The sequence below is a fragment of the Vicugna pacos genome, chromosome 35 (assembly GCF_048564905.1).
Source record: "Vicugna pacos chromosome 35, VicPac4, whole genome shotgun sequence".
Lineage (NCBI taxonomy): Eukaryota > Metazoa > Chordata > Mammalia > Artiodactyla > Camelidae > Vicugna > Vicugna pacos.
Window position 1 is genome coordinate 3,769,120 of NC_133021.1, and position 21,129 is coordinate 3,790,248.

The 21,129-nt window shown below is 37.0% G+C and overlaps 1 protein-coding gene across 1 annotated transcript; it reads right to left on the bottom strand.

The window, feature by feature from the left end:
• Window positions 1-17,550: 17,550 nt before the first annotated feature.
• Window positions 17,551-19,802, bottom strand: LOC102543619 (kinesin-like protein KIF2B). Its single transcript, XM_072955067.1, has one exon. It carries the CDS (start codon window positions 19,716-19,718, stop codon window positions 18,480-18,482), a length of 1,239 nt encoding a protein of 412 aa, XP_072811168.1. The 5' UTR covers window positions 19,719-19,802; the 3' UTR covers window positions 17,551-18,479.
• Window positions 19,803-21,129: the final 1,327 nt, after the last annotated feature.

Below are 21,129 nucleotides of genomic sequence, written 5' to 3' on the forward strand. Positions count from 1 at the left end.
TGATTCTGGGGAATCCCAGCTAAAACACCTCCTAAACAGCTTCATAGTACTTGTGTGAGTTATAAAGTGATGCATGAAATTGTTAGTGGGTAGAGAGGTTCCCAAATCAAAAAGCCCACCAGAAATGTGGGGTCTTACCTGCTGCTTGAGAAGGAATTCTCAGCAGAGGCAGGAAGACAAGGCATTATTTCTCAAAAGAGAGAAGGGAAAGAAAGCACTCCAGCAGGAGGAAGAAAGGAGAGGGGAGCACTGAAGTGGGGAGCTGTCAGCCCAGATGTCCTGAAGAGGGAGCTCCACCTCCTGACCAGGCTGCAGGGTCTTTTACTGGAGGGCTCTGTCATCATTAGCTTCCTTCCAGTGGTGCAAAAGCCAATTACTTGCTTCTTATTATGATCTCTTTCCTCCCGTGGAACCCAGCCCTAGAAGAGAAACTTCAACAGGAAAGAGAATAACAGAAGAGATGTTGGGTTGCATCCTTGGAATCAAGGTGTCAACAGTCATGGCTACGTCCTTGGAATCAAAGAGCCAGCTGCGGGAGAAACATCCTGTTGTTCAACAGTTTGGCACTTTCTTTTGATTGTTAGCAATCAACCAGGGTAGGAAAGCCTGTCTAATCACCTCTACCAAAATGAAATTTAAAAAACAATGTTATAAAGTACTTTTCTTAAAAATCACAATTGCTTCCCATGTCCAAAACTTGGTGAAATAATTCACTTAATAGAAAATATGAGAACAATCTAACCATACATTTTACACAATGAGGAAGTCAGAAACACGGTAGCTAAGTCAAGAAGTAGTGTTTTGATGACAGCTACATTGCTTCTGTAACCAGTTCTGTTGACAATGAGGAGTAACATGGCATTATAATGTTCTCCCTGCCCTAATTTTTAACTCAAATTTTAGATTCTTTTTTGGAGTAAAACATGCTCTTCACTGTTTACAAGTTTATTTCTGAGGTGCAAAAATTATCTCTCCATATTTTCCCCTGTATTACCACATTTTTCTCTGTTTTCTCCCATCCAATCTTGGCTGCCACAATCAGACAGACAGAAAATGTGAGGACATTTTGTCTTTAGATCTATAGTGGAAAACTAGGCAGCACGCATAACTGAATTAGGTCTGCCAAATAGATGAATTCTATAATTTGGATCATGTATTCTACATACCCAATATTGTCTTCTTATGATAACCTTGCTACTATCCTATGGCAATCATTGTGTTTCATTGCAATATTTAACTGTCCTCAAAGTTAGAATCTAGTTTCATTGACAAAATCTGAGAACCAAACTTTCAGTTCTCCGGTAGGTGTGAATTTAAGTGGACTAAAAAAAGACACATTAAGCCTAAACTAATGTCGCAACTGTTCTGCTAATTTGTTATGATGGTCAATCAGCATGTATTTAATGACTCAAAAAAAACAAAATACAAAGCACTCAGTTGAAAATCATTTGTTTTCACACTAAATGATTTTTAAAAATCTATTAAATAACTACTTGTTTTAGAAACATAATTTTAGCATAGAAGAATGATTTGATTAAGTTTCCCTTCGTCTGTCTTATACACAATAATAAACAGCCTGGAAAGAAAAAAATATGGTCATCAAGTTGAGCATCTTTTTTACATTAGTTCCAGAAAGTGAATGACTTAAACTTAAATGCTTATTTTTTTAATGATTTTAGCCTCAAACATAATGTACTTATGTATAAAAAGCACTGCTAATTATCTACCATTTTGGAAGACAAATATACATATCTTCACAATTATTTATGGAAATGATAGTGTATACAATGATTTGGGAGTCATCTAGGTGATGAAATGGACATGGATAAAACTTGAAAATTTGTGGCATAATCTATAACATTTATGTTCAATCTAAAATTTACCATAACCTGAAACATAACTTTCTTACAAAAACAGAATAATTTCTGTTATTGCCAACAGCCATGGCAACTTTAAATGATATTTATATCTTAGTAGCTTTAAATTAGACTATATAGAGAAATTCTAATTATATAAGTTACATATATAAGTATTCATACCATTGAAAAAAAGACAAATATATAATAAGGTGCAGATATTTAAAGATATGGTTCCTTTCTCCTGTTGTAAGATCTAGTTCTGAAGTGAGGTACAATCAGAAGCAGAGAAGAAAATTAGAGAATAATAAGCATTTTGATGTGTGTTCAGTTGTAAGAACACATAAGGGTAAGTAACTCAAGAGTAGGAAACTCAGAGAAGGCTTTTCAGAGGACATGCAAAAGTCATCTACAAGAAGATCTGATGTGAGAGTTTTCCGAGGACAGAATGTGGGCAAGTCCAAGTGAGGTGTGTGTGGTTGCATGCTGGAGAGAAGTGGGGATGGGGAGAGAGGGAGGTAGAGAGACAATGAAAGAAAAAGGGAATGCTTTAGGAATGGAAAAAAATAGTAGAACATAAAAATTGTGTAAAAAAGGGAAGGAAATATGGGGCAATTCTGAGAAATCAGACTGAAGAGGGAAGTGGGAACATCTATTGAGGCAGGCCTCTTAGGTCAAAAGTTTGTCCTTTGTCTTAAAAGAGGTGAGGGAAATGGAGAGCCCTTTAAAATCTTTAAGCAAGTGACTTTCAGGCTAAGCTGTACATATTAAAGAGCCCACTCTTTAGTGAGGGAGCTCCTTAAAACACAGAGGGAGAATGGATCATGAGTGTGAGGCAGGCAAGATTGGAGAAAGAAGAGCCAGTTAGAAGACAGCCATGAGAGAGATGATTCCACATGTACCAAAGCAATGGCAGTGGAAATGGATGAGTTTGAAAGACAGGTAAGATGAAGAGACAGGAGGATCTGGTGACATCGTGACTATAAATGACAGTCATGAAAAAGGGAGGGAGCACCACAAATGCAGTGAGTTTCCTGGTTGGGCGATCAGAATATGACACCACAGTGCCTTTTACTGAGAGAGTGATTCTAGGAGAAGCAGACATGAACATGCCAGGTATAGATTAATATTCAGACTTTAAGCAAATTATTAAATCTGAAAAGTTGTGATTTTTAACTTTTTCCTGTTAGTGACATGTCTTCCTGTAAAATATAGCTCTTAATTTAGATTGGTTTATTGCCTTTGTAAGAGAATGTAGACTGTGTTCAAATCATGGAATGAACATATATAAACTATATGACTTGGGGTAAATTACTTAACTTCCCTGAGATCCCATTTTTTAAAAAAAAAGTTTGCTTTGAATAATATCATCTAACTTGCTGAGTTTTTTGAAAATTCAGTAAGATAATGTATGTAGAGTCCCAGAGAAGTAAGCAAGTAAGGATTACTCCTACTCTATGTTGATGTTTTTACCGTTTTAAATACTCCCCAAAGATTTCCACAACTTGATCCCTCAGACCTGTGGTTGCCCTACATTATATAGTGCAAGGGACTTTGCAGATGTGATTAAGGCTAGGGACTCTGAAATGGGAAAATTACCCTGGATTATCTGGGTGGATCTAATGTAACCACATAAATTCTTTAAATCAAGAGACCTTTCCAGAGAGAGACAGAGAGAGAGAGAAAGATGTGATGATAAAGAAACTTCAGAGAGATGAGATGCGATGTTTGAAGATGGAGGAAGGGGGCCATAAGCCAAGGAATGCAGATGGACTCTAGAAGTTGAAAAAGACAGTGGAATAGATTTTTTCCCTTAGAGCCTTCAGAAAGAAACGTAAAACTGCCAACACTTTGATTTTAGTCCAGTGACAGTGGACTTGCAAACTACAGAATCTGGAGATAATAAATGTGTGCATTTTTTAAGCCACTAAGTTTATAGTAACTCTGTATGACAGCAATAGAAATTTTGTCTATATTATTTTGGCTAATATTGATACAATTAACAAGTTTCATATAAATAGAAGTGAATAGTAAATTAGTTAAATAAGGGACAAGGAGATATTTGGAGACAGCAGGATAAGAAACCAGACTCCATACACCCTGTGCTTCAGATAGAGCTGAGTTGCCCAGCTTCTGACCTCAGATGCTCTTTGCCCGCATGTGCATGTCCTTGAGGACTTGACCAGGTGACCGCTGAGCCACCCACTCCTGTTTTGCAGGTATTTATCTTACTGACTTTCTGCCTCAGCAGAGGTTGAGGAGATGTCATGAGATCATTAGATGTCTCCACACGCTCCCAGACCAGGAAATGGTAGCCTTGGTGGGTGCTTTCACATTTGTCTGTGAGTAGAAAGCAACAGCGAGCCTTTCAACCTGAGTACAGGGCCAGAGAGAGGGACACGACAGTCAAGGAGTTGACATGAGGGGAAAGGTGAGCTGGGAGTAGAACTCTGGGTCTGCACCCCTTGTCCTATCTGGGTCTGCACCCTTGTTCTATCTGGGCCTGTCTCAGATTGCATGCTCTCTCTTGACACCTTCCACCTCCCTGCACATAAATAAACATCAAAGACTTCTATGATGTTTTTTGAAAAAGGCTTTGAGAGGCCAGTAAACACTCAACTGAGAGCTATCATGTAATACAAGCTCAAAAATGTTTACTGAAAAAAAATGAATGTGTAGGGTGCATGTATTTTAACTTAAAGAAGAGAACTTTAAGAGGGCAAGGAAACTAAACAAAAGTTGTTAATTTTCTTTCTTTTTTTCTTTTTTTGATTTTTTGTTTTTGGTTATTCTCCAGTATTACACTTTTTAAGCCTTATATTTTCAAAGGCTAATTTTTTTCCCCAAAATGTTTATCAGTTTGATCATTTTTCATTATTTTAGAAGTTTATTAAAAGTACAATATTTTGATGGTAGAAGAAAATACTGCTTCAGGGACCAGGATTTAGCAATCCCTAGAGCTTCCAGAAAATTGAGCATCTCACAATCCAGATTAAACCACTGCTCAGAAGCATTTTGAGGTCACAATAGGATTTTGGTTTCTAGTCCTTTGGAACATTATTGACCATGTCATATACTGGAAAATGCTTATAGTGTCATGTTTGGTTTCCTTTAAAGGGTCATATTTTGGATTTTTCTTTTATTGCTGATTGATGATAGTTGATATTAATATTAATGTATTCACACATGACCAGAAGTATTATCATTTTCATTGAATTGGCCAATCATTTTTTTAAAATTATATCTAATAAATGTTATCTTACAAAGTTAAACTCCCTTTCCCCTAAACCATCTCAAGTATTTTTCTTTTTTTTTTACTCTCTTTAGAAAGAGACTCTTTAGATAGAGACTCACTGTTAAAATTTTTGCTTCATCGAATGGTTGTGAATAACATCTTAATGGAAAGTAAGAGCCAGAAGGAAATTGATCATCTTCAGTTCAAGCCTCACACCTTTATAAAGAATAAACTGTAGCTAAGATGGTAAACAACTTTACAAATACGTAGATTTAGTTAACAACAGAGGCAAAATGAGAACAGAAACTTGCCTTAAATTCAGAATTCAGTTTGAGCTTTTACAGATTTCAATAGTATCTGAATGATTTGTGAAGAGAAAAATGCATGTATTGTAATGTGCAGCCAAATTTAAGAACTGTATTCCATATTTCTATTGGCTTATTTTTCTCTCTCCCTATTTTTAGCAACTAGACAGATCCTAGGCCTTTTGAATAGTTACCAAGTGCTCACAATCCTAAATAATCTGCTGGACTTGATTTTATACGAAAAATGAATTTCTAGATATCACTTCTTAGTTTTTTTAAAACAGTAAATTTAGGAAAGTTATCACTGTTCTAAAACTCACCATAAAAAAAGGCTGGCAGTACTTTCGAATTTTAAACTTCATTTTATATATTGAACAATAGATGTCACTGTTTCTCCAGGAAAAATAACTATAACATTTCGTTTGATTTTTTTTTTTCATAAATAATCTCTGCTGGACAGATAAGTTGCAAGGTTCTGGTAGAAAAATCTCAAACGGTAGCAGCATTTTTAAAATATTAATATCTAGTAATGTTTTTCTCTAAAAAACATTAATATACTCTATCCACTTCTTTCTGAATCATTTTAAATATAACTCATTTAAAGCTGCTTATTTTATGCCTTTATATTAATGTTTTGACAATTAGGTGTCATTACAAGGAGAGTCACAATAAGGTTTTTGAGGATTGTGGGCTCAGGTCAGAGAAAGAAACCTCTCAGAGTAGGATTAATTATACTTTAAATCCATATAATGGCTAGTAAGCTGGTTTGATTGACACGGGACCTATACAAATGGAAATTAGGGATAGAGAAGCCAAGAAAAAAGAGGTATTGGAAGTAATGCAATTGGATCCAGTTCTGAGGAAAGTGAAGTGATGGCCTGTGTTCCAAGTTTCATGGATGGAATATGGTCATATTCAAATTTTTCAGTTTTGCCTAAACAAGTCAGAAGTTTTCAAGAAGTTCAGGTGAAGTTGCTAAACTGTCAGCGACAGAAAGAAGCTATGGGAGAAAGAGTAGAGAGTGTTTGGAGATTGTTTAACGATAGTGTTATTTTTTTATAATATCTGGGGCATATCATGGAAGAAAATTAGGTAAAGGTACAAAAAGGCTATTAAAACTTAACATCTGTTTCCCTGAGTTCTCCGCTGTTTATAACATACCCTGCAAAAATACTAGGAAGTGCGTGCCTGATGAAAAAACAACAGAAACAACAGAGAATTTAGAAAGTTTGGTGAATGAGCAACAGCCCAGGCCCTGAATCTAACCAGCTGTATATCCTGATTGTGTTTGTAAAGTGGTTCAGGATTTATGAAGTGCTTTCACACTAATTATCTAGGCTGCTCTGTGACTCCTTAACCTGTTGCAAAATGACTCTGGACCAACCATTTTACTCAAGCTGATCTCTCAAATGTTATTTATGACCTTCAAATTGTCAAAAACCACCAACCTGCTCTTAAGTCCTTATTCTATTCAATCACTGATTAAAAAAATAGTAAATTACTCTTTCCTCTTTAATTTCTCTCTTCCCATGTTTTCTGTACTACTTGTTCCCCCTCCTATTCTGGTTTTCCTTTTATTTTTCTGACCTCTTCTTCTTATTTTCCTTCACTGAGAATTTTCCACTATCCTGTCCATAAATATTTATGTGCTCAGATTTCTGCCTCTGACCCTTTTCTGCCTCTGAATGCTTTTCTGAATGGTAATGTTGTATGCAAATGTATGGAAACACTGGAGCCTCCTTATGTACAATTCATTAACTGACAAATACTAATTTCCCCCTGTGTACTACGTTCTGTTTCGGGTACTCAGAACACAGGAATCATTGGGAGTCATAGCATCTCTTCCCTCAGTCCTTGAGTTCTTATGAGAACAAGGGAACATGCAGGAATATACTGAGTTACTGGCTGCTGTATCGACACCTTCTCCTTCATTGTCCTCACCTTTCAAACACATTTTCTGGTGCCCCCAGTCCCTATCTTAGCAGCTAGGAAATTATGGAATTATACTTTTTTAGGAGAGGTTTATTAACACAGAAAATCAAGGAAAAAGAAATGGGGCAATATTCATTTTTGAGTATTATGTAGACTTTTGGAACTGGCAATAATGACTATGATCTTGCAAGAAAAGACTTTTACAAGTGAAAGAAGGCAAGTTTTTGGTTTTTTAAAATATATACCTTTGGGATTCATGGCATAAAGTAAATTCTCTAATAACAGAGTTTTTCCTGCCTGCCTGCTGGAATAAGATCCCAAGGGCTATTGAATGGGAGGAAACAAGAGAGGGGCAGGTGTGATCCTTGTCCTCTTCCCTTTGAGCCATATCCTAAAGGGTGGTGGTAAAATCCTACAATGATTTAAGGACCCAAGGAGCAAGGTAACCTATGTTCAGAATCCTGGCTGTGTTCCTAGTTTCTGACAACTCCTCTACAAGTGTGGAGAGAACTGCTTGTGGCTGAGTAGTGGCCAAATTCAAACCTACAGAGCCTCAGGGCAGGTCTCTGGTAGGTGGCAGCTAACAGCCAAGTGTTTTCCTTTAGGGCTGACTGTGGCAGAGATGTGACCGCAGATGCCAAAGGACGTGGAGGAGCCCTGAGGCTAAGACAAATGAATGGTACTAGCAGGTGCGCCATGGAGTTTCTTGTGAGATGTCAGGTTGGAAAGCTGAGGCCAGGTAGGTGCCAGAGTGAAGAGATGTCCCTTTCCCTAGATCACCTGTTTGCTAGCAGAAGCAAATGCTGAAGCCTAGGCATTCACTTGTGACAACCGTACACACAAAATTTTTACCTTTTGCCATTGGGCAGAATGAATTATCAGATTAGATTTAAAAAAAAAAAAACAAAGACAGCTATACTTTCTATCCTATTCTAGTTAGGTTAAATTGATGGAAAAATAGAAATATTTCCCCCACATGAGTGTTGAATACATATAAAGTGCATATAAAGTGTCGGGGATCCTGGGAGATGCTAATGATACAAACTGAATAAGAAACGGTCCTTGCCCTCAAGGAGCCCAATTTTATTATGAAAGGCAAGGGGAAAGGGCAATATAGGGGTAGGAGATAAGATGTATAAATCATTAGGCATAAAATAAGCTAAAAGGATATATTTTACAGCATGGAGAGAACAGTAAATATAACTATAGATGGAGTATAACCTTCAAAAATTATGAATCACTATACTGTATACCTGTAACTTATATAATATTAGACATCAACTATACTTCAATTTAAATAAAAGAGAAAGAAAGAAAGAAAGAACGAAGGAAAGAAAGAAAGAAGGGAAGGAAGAAAGAAAGGAAGAAAGGAAGAAAGACAGTGTTGAACCATGTTCTGGCTGATTTTTATTTACTTAACACCAAAGTGTTCGGTGTATTTACTGCTTTGAATATCCATCCTTTTATTTTAGGTCTACCACATTTCTCCCTCCTTATTCCACACTTAGGGATGAATCATTTTGTGAAGTTTTCCCCTGCCCTTTTGGCTAAATTAACCATCAACTTTTATGTTCCCATTGCATTTTTTTAATATAGGATAGCACATTTTAAAATATATTTCTCAGTTATACAAGGCTTTGTCTTCCTGCTTAAATGATAAACCCTTTAAAGGCAGGGACAATTATACAGCCATGTTTCTGTCTTCAGCGTCTAGTACATAGAAGATTATCAGTAAAATTGTATTTTATTACAATGTTTTATGCTGATTTTACAAAACCACTTTGTATGATTAGTATTGTATTTTTTAGGCTTTTTTTTTTAACAGATTTGGAAAGAGTGAAAAATGCAGATGGTCAAATTACCTGTTTAAAGGCACAAAGCTACGAGGTGACAAAGCTTTAAACGAACACGAAAGAGCTGACTCTGAATCTGCACTGTTGATCACTGAGCCCAGTTAGTTCCAGTGTCAGCACTTAGAACCGTGTCCAGATAGTCAGCGTAAGATAAACAACTTAGATTTGCTTTTGTGGCCCAGAGCAGCCTTCCATTTCCTGTCCTCAGAGACCTCACAACAAACTTAAGCCTCAACGTGGTGTATTAAATGGTACCGTGTTGTGACTTTTATTTTCAGTTATTTCAGGGTAAAACCCTCTGTACTTGCTGCTTCGATGATTTCTCCCATTTTTCCCCTCCTAATCATTCCATTAATTTCCTCTGTTACCATCTAAGCCCTTGTATTCTAGCTCTGATTGGGTGGCTGCTGCATTCATGTTCAGGACCACCTCAAACACACAGGCAAGGAAGGTCGCCTGAGTCTGTCCAATTTTTACCTTCAGTTATTGGTTTGGTTCAATATCTTCTGTAAGCCACTAAAATCCTTTGTGTTTTTCTTTTCCTTTTAATTTCTGAGGTTATTCTTATTTAAGACTAGAAAGGATATGTCTTAAATAGGGGGAAAATCACATTTAAAAAAAAAGTCATGTTAAGATTTTCTATCAGCCGTTGCTCTTTTGGAGAACAGAAAGGATTGCACAAAAACTTCATAAATGATATGTTTGCTTTGAAGATAATATTTTACACTTGGAATAACAATTTTGACTTGTTTGTTAAGCTAGAACACATGCTAGAAAATGTGTTTCTGCTATTAAAATGACATTTTAAATCAATAATCAAATTGTAAAGAAAAAAATTCATTCATTCATTCAGTTAACCAGTACATAAATATTTTTCTATGGCTCTCATACTGTTTTCTTATGTAGATTGTTAAAAATAACTACTGATAAAACAACAGAATAATAGTGTAAAAGCTTACTATCACAGATTAAATGTGGGAAGGAGAATTTGAAATTATGAAACCTTAAGTTCAATATTTTAAAAGCAGTTTTATCAATTGCAAGTTCATGCAGCAATTTTTTCCACTACAAAAATGGAGAAAAGCTACTTTAATTAATAGATAAGCATAGCTTGTAATTATTATGTCAACTTTTTGTGTGCAAATGAATGTTTCCGAGTACTGAAATTATTTTTCTCACTTTAAGAGTGCTGACATTTTCTGAACAATCTTGTTAAAGCATTAATTTACTTTACAATCCTCCCTTTTAACTTCAGGGCATCTGTGTGAACTGTCAGATATTCTCTTTTCATGGAGCAAATTGATTTATTTTCTGAGTTTTTTCATTTACATCATATCTTATTTTCTAGTGCTCATATTAAATTTTATGCTGTGTGTTTTGAATTCAATTCAAGTACCACGCATAATCTCAAAAAAAAAAGGTATCATCAGTGGAAATATAAATATATACTTGTTAAGGAAGAATGGTGACTCAACCAAAAAATCATACTAAGACTAGTTAGCAAGCAAGTGACTTTTTGACTGAAAGAGACGTATTAAGTTGTGTTCTTCAGAATCCATAGGAAAAATATGTAACTATACATGTAAAACTGTGTGTGTATAAGTGTACACATACACACAAACATAAATAAGTTTGCTTACACAGCCTTTCTAGCAGAAGAGTTAAGAAAATCCATAGGTGAATTGCTCTCAGGACTTTGCATCATTTGTGCCCTGCAAAAGATAAGCAAAAACTAGATAAAACCCCACTAGTGACTATATATATGGCAAATGATACAGTGAACATTATCCTGTAGTTCTTATCCACTTTCCAACAAGTACCCTTAGGTACCGATGCTGATGTGCTGTTCTCCTTTACTTCCTAAGTTTCAACAAAGAACAAAAATCTCATTCATTTGGTTGAGCTTGATTAGAACTTATTATAAGAAATGCTATTGATATGCAGTTTATCTACAAAGTCATATATAAAATACATCAATCTTAGTTATGTTATTTATATCAACAAATCATCAAATTAGAGTAACAAACTGTCTTACTAAGGGGACAAAAATTTGAATAAAATACCAAAATACAACAGTTTAGGAAGAGGGTCAAAGAACAAAAAAGAAGTCAGGGCATAAAGGGTCAAAACTGCAGAGAGCTGTAGAGATAGTGGTAAATTAGTGATTACCTAGGGCTGAGGGTTAGGGAGATTAGGAGATGATGACTAAGGGGTACAGAGTTTTTTGAGGGGTAGTGAAATGTCTTAAAATTAATTGTGGTGATGGATGCAGAACTTTGAATATATTAAAAACCTAAGCTATTAAAAAAAAATAAGATCACAGGGAAAAGGGAACTACATCTAGATGGTAATTACATTCATTGCTGTTTTTCCCCCTTGGGGCATTTAATTCTGAATGTGATAAGTAAGCTCAAAGAAAGCAATAGCCACATAAACATTGGTACAGCCTCACAAGGACATGGGATCATAGTCCAGGATTGAAGTTCAGGCCTACTTAATATGCCAGGACTGATTCTGGAGAAAATGGGACCATAGAGAAGTGATATGCATTCTGTGTGCAAATTTTCCTTCAGATATTTGCTAATGCTAAAGTTGTGTGTGTACAGAACAATATTCAAAAGAGAAAAAAAATAAAGGAATTAAAAAGAGACAAAAACTTAGCAGATAATTTTGTAAAGTCACTGTTATGAGAAGACAGTTTTCAGAAAGGTAGAGAATTTCAGTTAAGATGTCAGACATGCTACACTCTAAAATTAAGGGTAAACCAGAACTATGGATCAATCTGATATGCCTTTACTTTATGAGTCTTCAGAAAGAAAAATAATTCCTCTTTGAAGGAACATAATATCATCCAGAGAGTCTACATTATCACATAAATAATGTTTAGCATTTAATCAAAACTTCCTAGAGGTGCTACGAAAAAGGACCAAATAACTGAAGTTAACAAGTAAAAAAGACAATTAAAAGGCCACAAGTAAGCCAGATGTCACCAAAGAACAGAGATCTAATTTTTAAAGAGTCAAATGGAAATCCTAGAACTGTGAATAAAGCTGAAATTTTAAAATTTAATGCATATGTTTAATAATTGAAAATAGAGGTTTAGTAAAATGAAAGATAGGTCAATTAAATAATATTCAGATTGAAGGATTTGGAGACAAATGAATCAAAACTAAATAAAAACATATGAGATATGTAGAGCACAATGAAAACTACTAACATATTTGTAATTAGAGCCCTAAGAGGAAAGAAATAGAAAGAACCAGAAATAGTATTTGGAGGGATAAAGGCTGATGATTTTCCAAGACTGGACAAAAATGAAAAACCTAAGTGACAAGATTAAAAATTTCCACTAAACACAAGAAAGATAAATAAAAAAGGAAGCCACATCTTATCACTTCATAGAAAAAACAGTGCTGATAATCAAGGCAAGTAGAAAAACTTACGGGTTCCTTCAAAGGACAGTTAATTTTTAATAAAAATGGTAGAATGAATAAAACAAAATAATGAAGTCTTTTCAATTAAAAAAATAGAATAATAGCCAATTAAAAATTCTACAAACAACAAAAATACATTTCAGAAATGAAGATGAAATAGTGACTAAATGTTTATGCTAAGAGCATGTTTCACCAATAAATCTGCTCTTATGTTCATATATTTGAATTATTTTAGAAGAAAAATGATCTCAAATGGATGGATGATAAAGTAAGAAAGAATTAAAAACACCAGAAAAACAAACAAATGAGTAATTGAAATGAATATTCACTGTCTATAATGATGTATTAAAAACATAGAAATATATGTACAATCAAATGACAGAAATTAAAACTGAGAAAAAATAATGAGTTAACACATTTTAAAAGTTTCATTTCTAGAAGGAAATAAAAATACAACTTAATAGGAAGAATGTATACTACAATTTCCAAAGTGATCATAAATAAAGAGCCTCAGAATAGATAAATGGCAAGCAATTAGAGGGAAAATAATAAATAGTAATATAAAAATAACTTGATTAATACAAAGGAAAGGAAATAAATGGGAAAAATAATTAAATATAGAGTGGATAAACAGGAAACAAATAATACTCTCATAGCCATAAACCTGAAGATATCAGGCATCACGTTAATTGTGAATGGTGGAGATGCTCTAATTAGAAGACACATATTATAATCAGGATAAAGGAAAACAAAATGAATTAGAACCAACTTTATATTACTTATGAAAAATAAACATTAATTATTAAGAACAAAAAGATTCAAAAGAAAAAAAATGGTAAAATACATACCATGGAAATATAAACTTAAAAAAAACTATTATACTTATGCTAATATTAGATAATGAAGAATTTGAGGTGAAGAAAATTTGTAAAGAGATGGAAAGTTCATAATTTTAAAACTCTGAATTCAACAAGAGTATACAGCAATCTTAAATTTAAATGCAACTAATAACATAGTCTCAAAATATATAAACTGAAGACTGTCATCAGAACTACAAGGAAAAATAAATAAGACTACAATCAAAGTTGAAAAATTTCATATCTTTCTTAGTAATAAAACTCACTAAGTGTTAAAGAAGATTTGAACTACAAGATTTACAAACTTGACCTAAAAATCACAGGCATATAGCAATCTTTAAAATAACACATTGGTTAAAAAAAATATAAAATAAAAAAAGTTAAAAACCCACTGGTAAAATAAATAAAAATAAGAAAAAAGAACGTTTTGAATATTTGAGTATTCAATTTTTTGATCAATAAAATGTGACATTAGAATGTAGATGAATCAGTGTTTAGAAGAGAATTTATAATTTTAAAAGCATTGGGAAAAGCTGAAAAATTGATGATCTAAGTATTGAGTTCAAAAAGCTGGAGAAAGTAGAAATTAAAATAAAGAAGGAAAAATGAAATTAATAAAATAAAAAGTAAATATACAATAGAGAAAATAAAGTGGCCAAGAGAGACCATTATAATTTATAAACATACTACAAATCTGATTAAGGAAAAAAAGGAAAGGTGCAACTTAGTATCAGGAATGAAAAATTTGAAACCAATAATATGGGCATTAAATATAAGTACACTTAATTTATAACAATGAATTAATACCACTTATTAAAGCTGGTATAACAAAATATACTAAATCTAAATCTGAATAATCCTGTGTCCATTAAATACACTGAATCTGTAAAATTTCCCCATAAGAACAACTCTGGGTAAGAAGGACTCATGGGGTAAGAAAGATGTCCCTCCCAATAAAAAATGATACGACAGCCATCTACAGACAAAAATGTCTTTTTTTATAGGAGCTTTGAGATTCAGATAGGAGACTGTAAAACTCCAGTGAAGCCCAAAACTAAAGAGAGCCACTTTGAGAAGTCAGGACAATGAGCTAGAGGCAGGTTTGCCAAACATGGCCCCAGTTGCAGACTGATAGAAGTCCCATATCCCTATGGCCTTAGCCCCACGCCCCCTGGTCTTACAATTAGCCCCTTCTGCCTCTGACCCTGGAGAACTGCAGGTGAGGAGCCCCTGGATCCAATCAGATCCCAAACAATGCTTTTTAGAGGATATCAACAGAGAATAACTTTGTGATTTGTTGTTAATAGAAATGTATTAACTAGGGTTTAACTATTAAATAAAAAAATTGGTAAGTTGAACTTACTAAATCTATAAGCTTCTGATCATCAAAAGACACCATTGAGAGAGTGCATTCCACAGATTGGCAGAAAATATTTGCAACACATATATCTAAAGAAGAATTCACATGCAGAATACATATACTGCATAGAAGACAATGGCTAAATGACTAGTAAGTGTATGTAAAGATGTTCAGCATTAGTCACCAGGAGAAAAAAAAAATTAAAAGAATGATGAGATACCTTTGCATACACTTCAGAAGGTTTACAATTAGTGTTCTAAAAATAACAATGCTAAGTATAGGCAAACCTATGGAGGACCTGTATTTCTTGTAAAAAGCTGGTGGTTGTGTAAAATGGGTATAAATCCTTTGGAAAACTCCTTCGCATGACCTATTATGCTGAATATACACATATTATGGATCCAAGAATTCCATTCCTAAGTATGCTTAACATATAAATGTGAATCAAAGGACATGTGTAAAAATGTTCATAGCATCATTAGTAATTGTTTAAAACAGAAATAACTCAATTTTCCATCCTGGGTAAATTTTATAAATTATGAAGTATTTGTGCAGTGAAACACTGTAGAACAATGCACCTGCCCTTTGACTGGTCACAGATGATTCTGATTAAAAGAAACAGAATAAAGATGCAAGAGTATCTAGTATATGATCCCATTCATATGAAAAAGGAACACCTTCTACCTAAAGAGCCAAACACCTATGAAAATTTTAGTCAGCATAGTTCTTACCTTTGATGCAGGGAAGGGGTGAGGCTTCTGGGACCCTGGCCAAGTTCTATGTGTGCATATGTGTGGTGGTTATATAGAAATATTCACTTTGTAAACACTCATGGAACTGTAGAATTAAGATTTGGGCACTTCAATGAATGTTGTACCTCTTTAAAAATAAAATGTAAAACAAAATGATATTATTGATACTCAGAATGTTGAAACTCCTAGTAGGTTCCTTAAACTTTTGTATGTGACAGAAGGGCAGACAGAGTGTGAGGGTGGCAGGAGAACCAGGACAAGGACAGTCTAAGAATAATAGCTAAGCACTAGTCCTTGACATAAAAGATGAGAGAAAAGGAAGAAAACAAAACCATCCTCCAATCTTTTGAAGGAGCTGTAATTACCCTGATTCCCATAGAAGGAAGTAGCACAGTGGGGCTAAATTACTGGCCTGAAATTAAAGAAATCTATATAATAAAACTGGGACTGGATTCTTCAGACAAGTCTTAAACTCTTATTCTTAACTGGGATAAGAGTCTTAACTCCATACTTTTTTGTTGCTTACACATTAATGATTAAAAACACCTCAATTTGAAGGGAAGATCATCAGACACTAAAGGAGGGCAGAATTCCAAAGTTCTGCTTTGTTTAATAATAATATATAGCTTCACCTGCATAGATAAAGCAGTAGAGGAAAAGTATGTTTAAAGGCCACAATATTGGCTAATTACTAAAGACAATATGTTTCTGATGATCCTGATGAAACCAGAAGGAAATCTGAAAGTTTTTGCTAGGACTTTACTGTTCTGCTCTCTGGTTAGTTATCTGTTAGTTTTTCTTTCTGCCAGTGAGACCTTTGCAATTTAAGAGGAAAAAAAAATTGAAAAAATAAGTAATAACAGAGTTTGGGCACAATTTTTTTGTGTCCTCAAAGGTTGTCAATCTTCCATTTACTTTCTTTGCAAATCAGTCTGCTTTATTCTTCAGTAAAGAGTTTCGAGCTGCTAGACTTGGAACCAAAAAATCCTTAATGATTTTGTTACAGCATTTCATAAATAGTTTTGCTGAAAGTAGACGTGTATTAGATTATATTTAGATTATCTGCTGCTTCTTATGGAGGAATAGGCTTGGTGACCCCTGAGTCAGGGAAATTTTCTTCTTACACAATTTATCTCAGGCAATGATATTCACCACATTACCTATGAGGTCTTTATGGGATATGCCCTCTCCTCAGGACAGAACTTTTCTACTACTTTGCTGACTTATTCCTCACTCTAATTTCCTAATTTGTCTGCAGGAAGGCTTTTTATGTGCATCATGTTAGCACAAAATTTGGGAAAGAGAGTGAGAAGAAAAAAGCTTAAACACACCATAGTTAACAAAGCCAATGCTTATGCAACACATACACACTTTATTTTATCACTCTCAGGACTCACAGTATTTGACAATTTCAACCCAAAAATTAAAAATAAAATCCTTCTCAACTCTAAGCTCTCACACAGAAAACTTCTCCCAGCACCCCCACCCCCAACCCCCAGTAGGTCTAAGGGCTTAGAAACCATTTGAATCTACACATCAATGCAGCAGAAAAAGACTAATGAGTGGCTACCATTAGATTTACTCAGCTGTGCACCCCTTGATGTGTACCAAATCTGGTCATTTTAATCTGCAGAGCTTTTCCTTTCTAGCCACACATTTAGGGAAAGGGTTTCATCACAGCTAGGTTCTTCTACAACAGGGTTTCTCAACTATGCTATTGACATTTTCAATCAGATGATTATTTGTTGTGGGAAGCTGTCTTGTGTACTGTAGGACGCTTAGCAGCAGCATTCTCCAGCCCTCTACCCACTATAAACCAGAATCACCACTCCCCTTGCACCCAGCTTTGAGAAACGAAAATGTTTCCAGTCATTACCAAATGCCCCGGAAGCAAAATGGTTACAAGTTGAAAACTACTGTCCTTCAGAATAAAAACAAACCACAGAAACATGGAGGAAGAAAGAGGACATTTTTGACAAGTATATTTTAACAGGTTTTAAGCTTTCCAGGAGGACCTTTCCATCTAGACAATTCAGACAATTTTCCTTTATAAGAGAGGTGGGAATTGCAGCACTGCATCCATCATTTCAGATCTGATCTGCCATTGGCTTCACTATACTTACTCTTCTTTTGAAGATTAGCTTGTAATAATTTTAGTTGCTTTTGAATCCCAGTCAGAATACCTATTTTCTGCTCCAAAATGGACAATAACTGGGCAATGCAAAACTCGACATTGCAGTTTACCCTGTCAACTGTCTCCTGGATGCTACTGCCCGGCATTTGGCTTGATTCCTTCCAGGAAATTATTACATCCTCCATTAATGGAGAGGAAAATGCTTCCATTTTTTTAGGCTCCTCCTCCTCCTCACTCTGTGTACAAGGTATCTAAATAAATGCATCCCTCTGAAGGGACATTTCTGAATTTCTAATGTGATTTTCCAGCATCCTTGGCATCTCACGTTCTGCAGGATAAAGACAACGATGGTGGGGCTTTAAATTTAGAGTTAATTCTTTTACTCTATTTGCATATCTTAAAGTGTTGAGGGTGTTTTCACAAGAGGCCATCCCTGGAGAGATAGTGGCAATCATGCAAGTGGACGAGTTCCGGCCTATAAAGGAGTCGCGGAGCACCTGTGTGAGTTTGCTGCCTCTGAACGGGGTGTGAGACTTGTTCTGACCCAAAGCGCGGATGCATTCTTTGAGTGCCAGGAGGCTCTTATTAATCTCTGCTCCTTGCAGCTGCCGTCTCCGGTTGGCCTTGGCAGTATCCGCTCCCCTTTTGTTCCCAGCTAAGTCAACCAGGGAAAACTTGCCATTCAGCTTTCCTCTAGACCTTAGGATGATCTGGAACACCGCGTGGCTCCTGGAAGAGTGGGTGTTGACTGATGTCTGTCCTTAAGTCCGGCAGCTGTTGCCTTGTTCCACGAGGGTCAGCATGTCCTCCACACAGCACACTTCCTGCTCCTGAAGCCCGACCACCTGGATTTGCTGATTGCTATCCTCAAGCACTTGCAGCTTCCTCTTCCAGTTCAACAGATCGTACACCTTGCCTCCGTAAATCTCAAAAAATGTCCCATAGACTTTGAGGTCCAGCTTCTCGTAAGCGGAGGTTTTGAGCAGGAGGAAGACATCCAGGGCCACCATTGCATAAATGCCTTTAGAACAGTCTTGGCCCTCTCTGGAAAAGGCCCCGCCCATGGTGTGCATCTTCCCGCTGCCTGTCTGCCCATAGGCAAAGCAGGTGGCCATACCCTTACGAAAGATGGACTCGACCAGCGGCTGGGCGGTGAACTGGTACACCAGCTCGCTGGAGGCTGTGTCATCGAAGGCGTGGTCAAAGCAGAAGGTCTGGTTGTCCAAGTAGTGAGTGAGGTCCACCTTTTGCTTGGACTCGTGCACCATGACCACGTTGTCCGAGGGGATGGTGATGATGTCCAGGTCCTTCATGGTGGTCTCCCGCTGGTTGAGAGGGCGCTTCCTCACGCAGACACAGATCCGGTGGTCCTCCCGCGGCTCCGGGCCCGACATCCGGCTGCTGTACAGGCGCCTGCGGTACTCCTCGATCATGCGCCGGATCTCGTGGTTGGGGTTCCCCGCGTTGACGTTCAGGGCGCGCTGGGCTCTGATTTCCAGCTGCAGCCATCTGCGCTTCTCCCGCTGCTTTTGCAGTTTCTCTATTTCCCACAGGCAGGGAGACTTTTTCAGCTTCATCAGGCAAGGATTGCTGGGAACCCTCAAGGCCAGGCTGTCCCCTGAGGGTGTTTCATTTTTCTGGGGAGTCATGGCAATCCACCGTGTAGCCCTGCTCTGGTCCCCGATGGCCGAAGAGCGCGCTAGAGACAAGGGTGACAATGACCTTCCCGTAGTAGGGTGCTCGGCAGAGGCCAGGGCTGGATTCAGCAGGAATATGGTCTCTAGATCAATCTTCTTGCCTTTTTTGACTCCTTTTCCGACCCACTCTACCGTGACCCACTTGTGTTCTCTTTTGATCTCGGTGACCACGGTGAGGTATATCCGCCTGTCGCGGCGCTGGATCGCCACACAGATACCTACTCGGACGTTTCCGAAGTGTGATTTCAATGGCTTCGTGGACGAGAGGCGCGGGGAGACTGGGAAGCTTAACTGGCCGGCCATGGTGATTGATGGAGGTGTCAGGGCTCGCCTCCGGGGTCCCTTGGGGTTGGAGCAGAAGGACCTGAGCCCAAGCCAGCCTGAAGCGCTCAGAGCACTGAGTGCGCTCCCGGTTTGCATCTACCTTTGTAAGCAGTAGGGGTTGGCCTGGGGCCGCTCGCGTCACAAAGGGATGGGGAGGAGGGGCGCAGAGCCTAGGGCGGGGCCTAGGTGAGAGGCGGCGGGGAAAAATCACTTTGTTTGTGGTCTTAGGTGCAAAGGAAGCTGGAATAGAGCGATTGCTCTCAGCCACTGAGAGTTTAGGGAGCAGAGTTGGCAGTGGGGTGTATGTTCCATGACATTTGTGCTTACGTTTTAGAATCATCTGTTCTCCCTTGCAGTTTTGACCTGCAATCTCAAAGCTAAGTGCTTTAGTTTGAGAACCAGTGAATGTTCCCTTAAACTTTAAGTCACAACTTAAAGTTTTTCCTGTTTAATGGGATTTCTCATTATAAAATCAAAATGAGTTAACTCTAACAGGTTCTTGTGGTAATTTGCTAATATGGAATTCCTTTGGTGCGGCATCTGGGTTTGCAAACGTAAGATGTTTATCACATTCCAAGTGGCTCTGACAGCTATAAAGTGAGTTGTTGTACTCACTGCAGTCCTCACTATTTTTGAGATTATTTCAGTAATTACGGTTCCAAACTCCTTCAGTAATTACACTTCTGGCCTCATTATCCATAATTTGGAGAGGAAAGACGTTTGATGCAGAGAGATAATTCATCTTATACCCTAAAATGTGTGTACATGTCCTTCAGAAGTTGTTGTGGGCATAGGGGATGGGAGATGGGAAGGCAACTAAGATGGTCAGAGGCAATATATTCTGGTAAGATTGCACTTTTTTTTTCTGTAGGATTATCTGCAAAAATCAACAATTACATTGGCTGCATGAGGATTAAGGTGACACTTTGTGTTGAACTTTCTTTTCCCCCAAGGACCACATTATCTTTTGGGCTATGAGTCTAGGGGTAACTGCTCAGAGCCATAGTAGCATGAAGTATCATGGTGTCCTCACGACTCTTCTAGGATGAAGTAACATGTGGAAATAAGTTTTTGAGGTTCTGGAAACAAAGCATTTTCTTTCAAATTATTACTGCCTAGCCCAGTGGTTTTCAATGTTACAGTATGTGAAATTCACCTACAGAGCTTGTTAGAACACAGATTGCTGGGCCCTACCCCAGAGATTCTGGTTCAGTGAGTGTGAGGTGTGGGGCTGAGAATGTGCATGTCTGACAAATTCCCAAGTGAAGTTGATGTTAACCGTTCTGGGATCACACTTGGAGAATTACTTTTTCAGCCCTCTGAATAGAATGGCTTCTCTCTACTTCCTCATCCCCTTGAAAAAATGCTTCAGTACCCATCTTGAATCTGA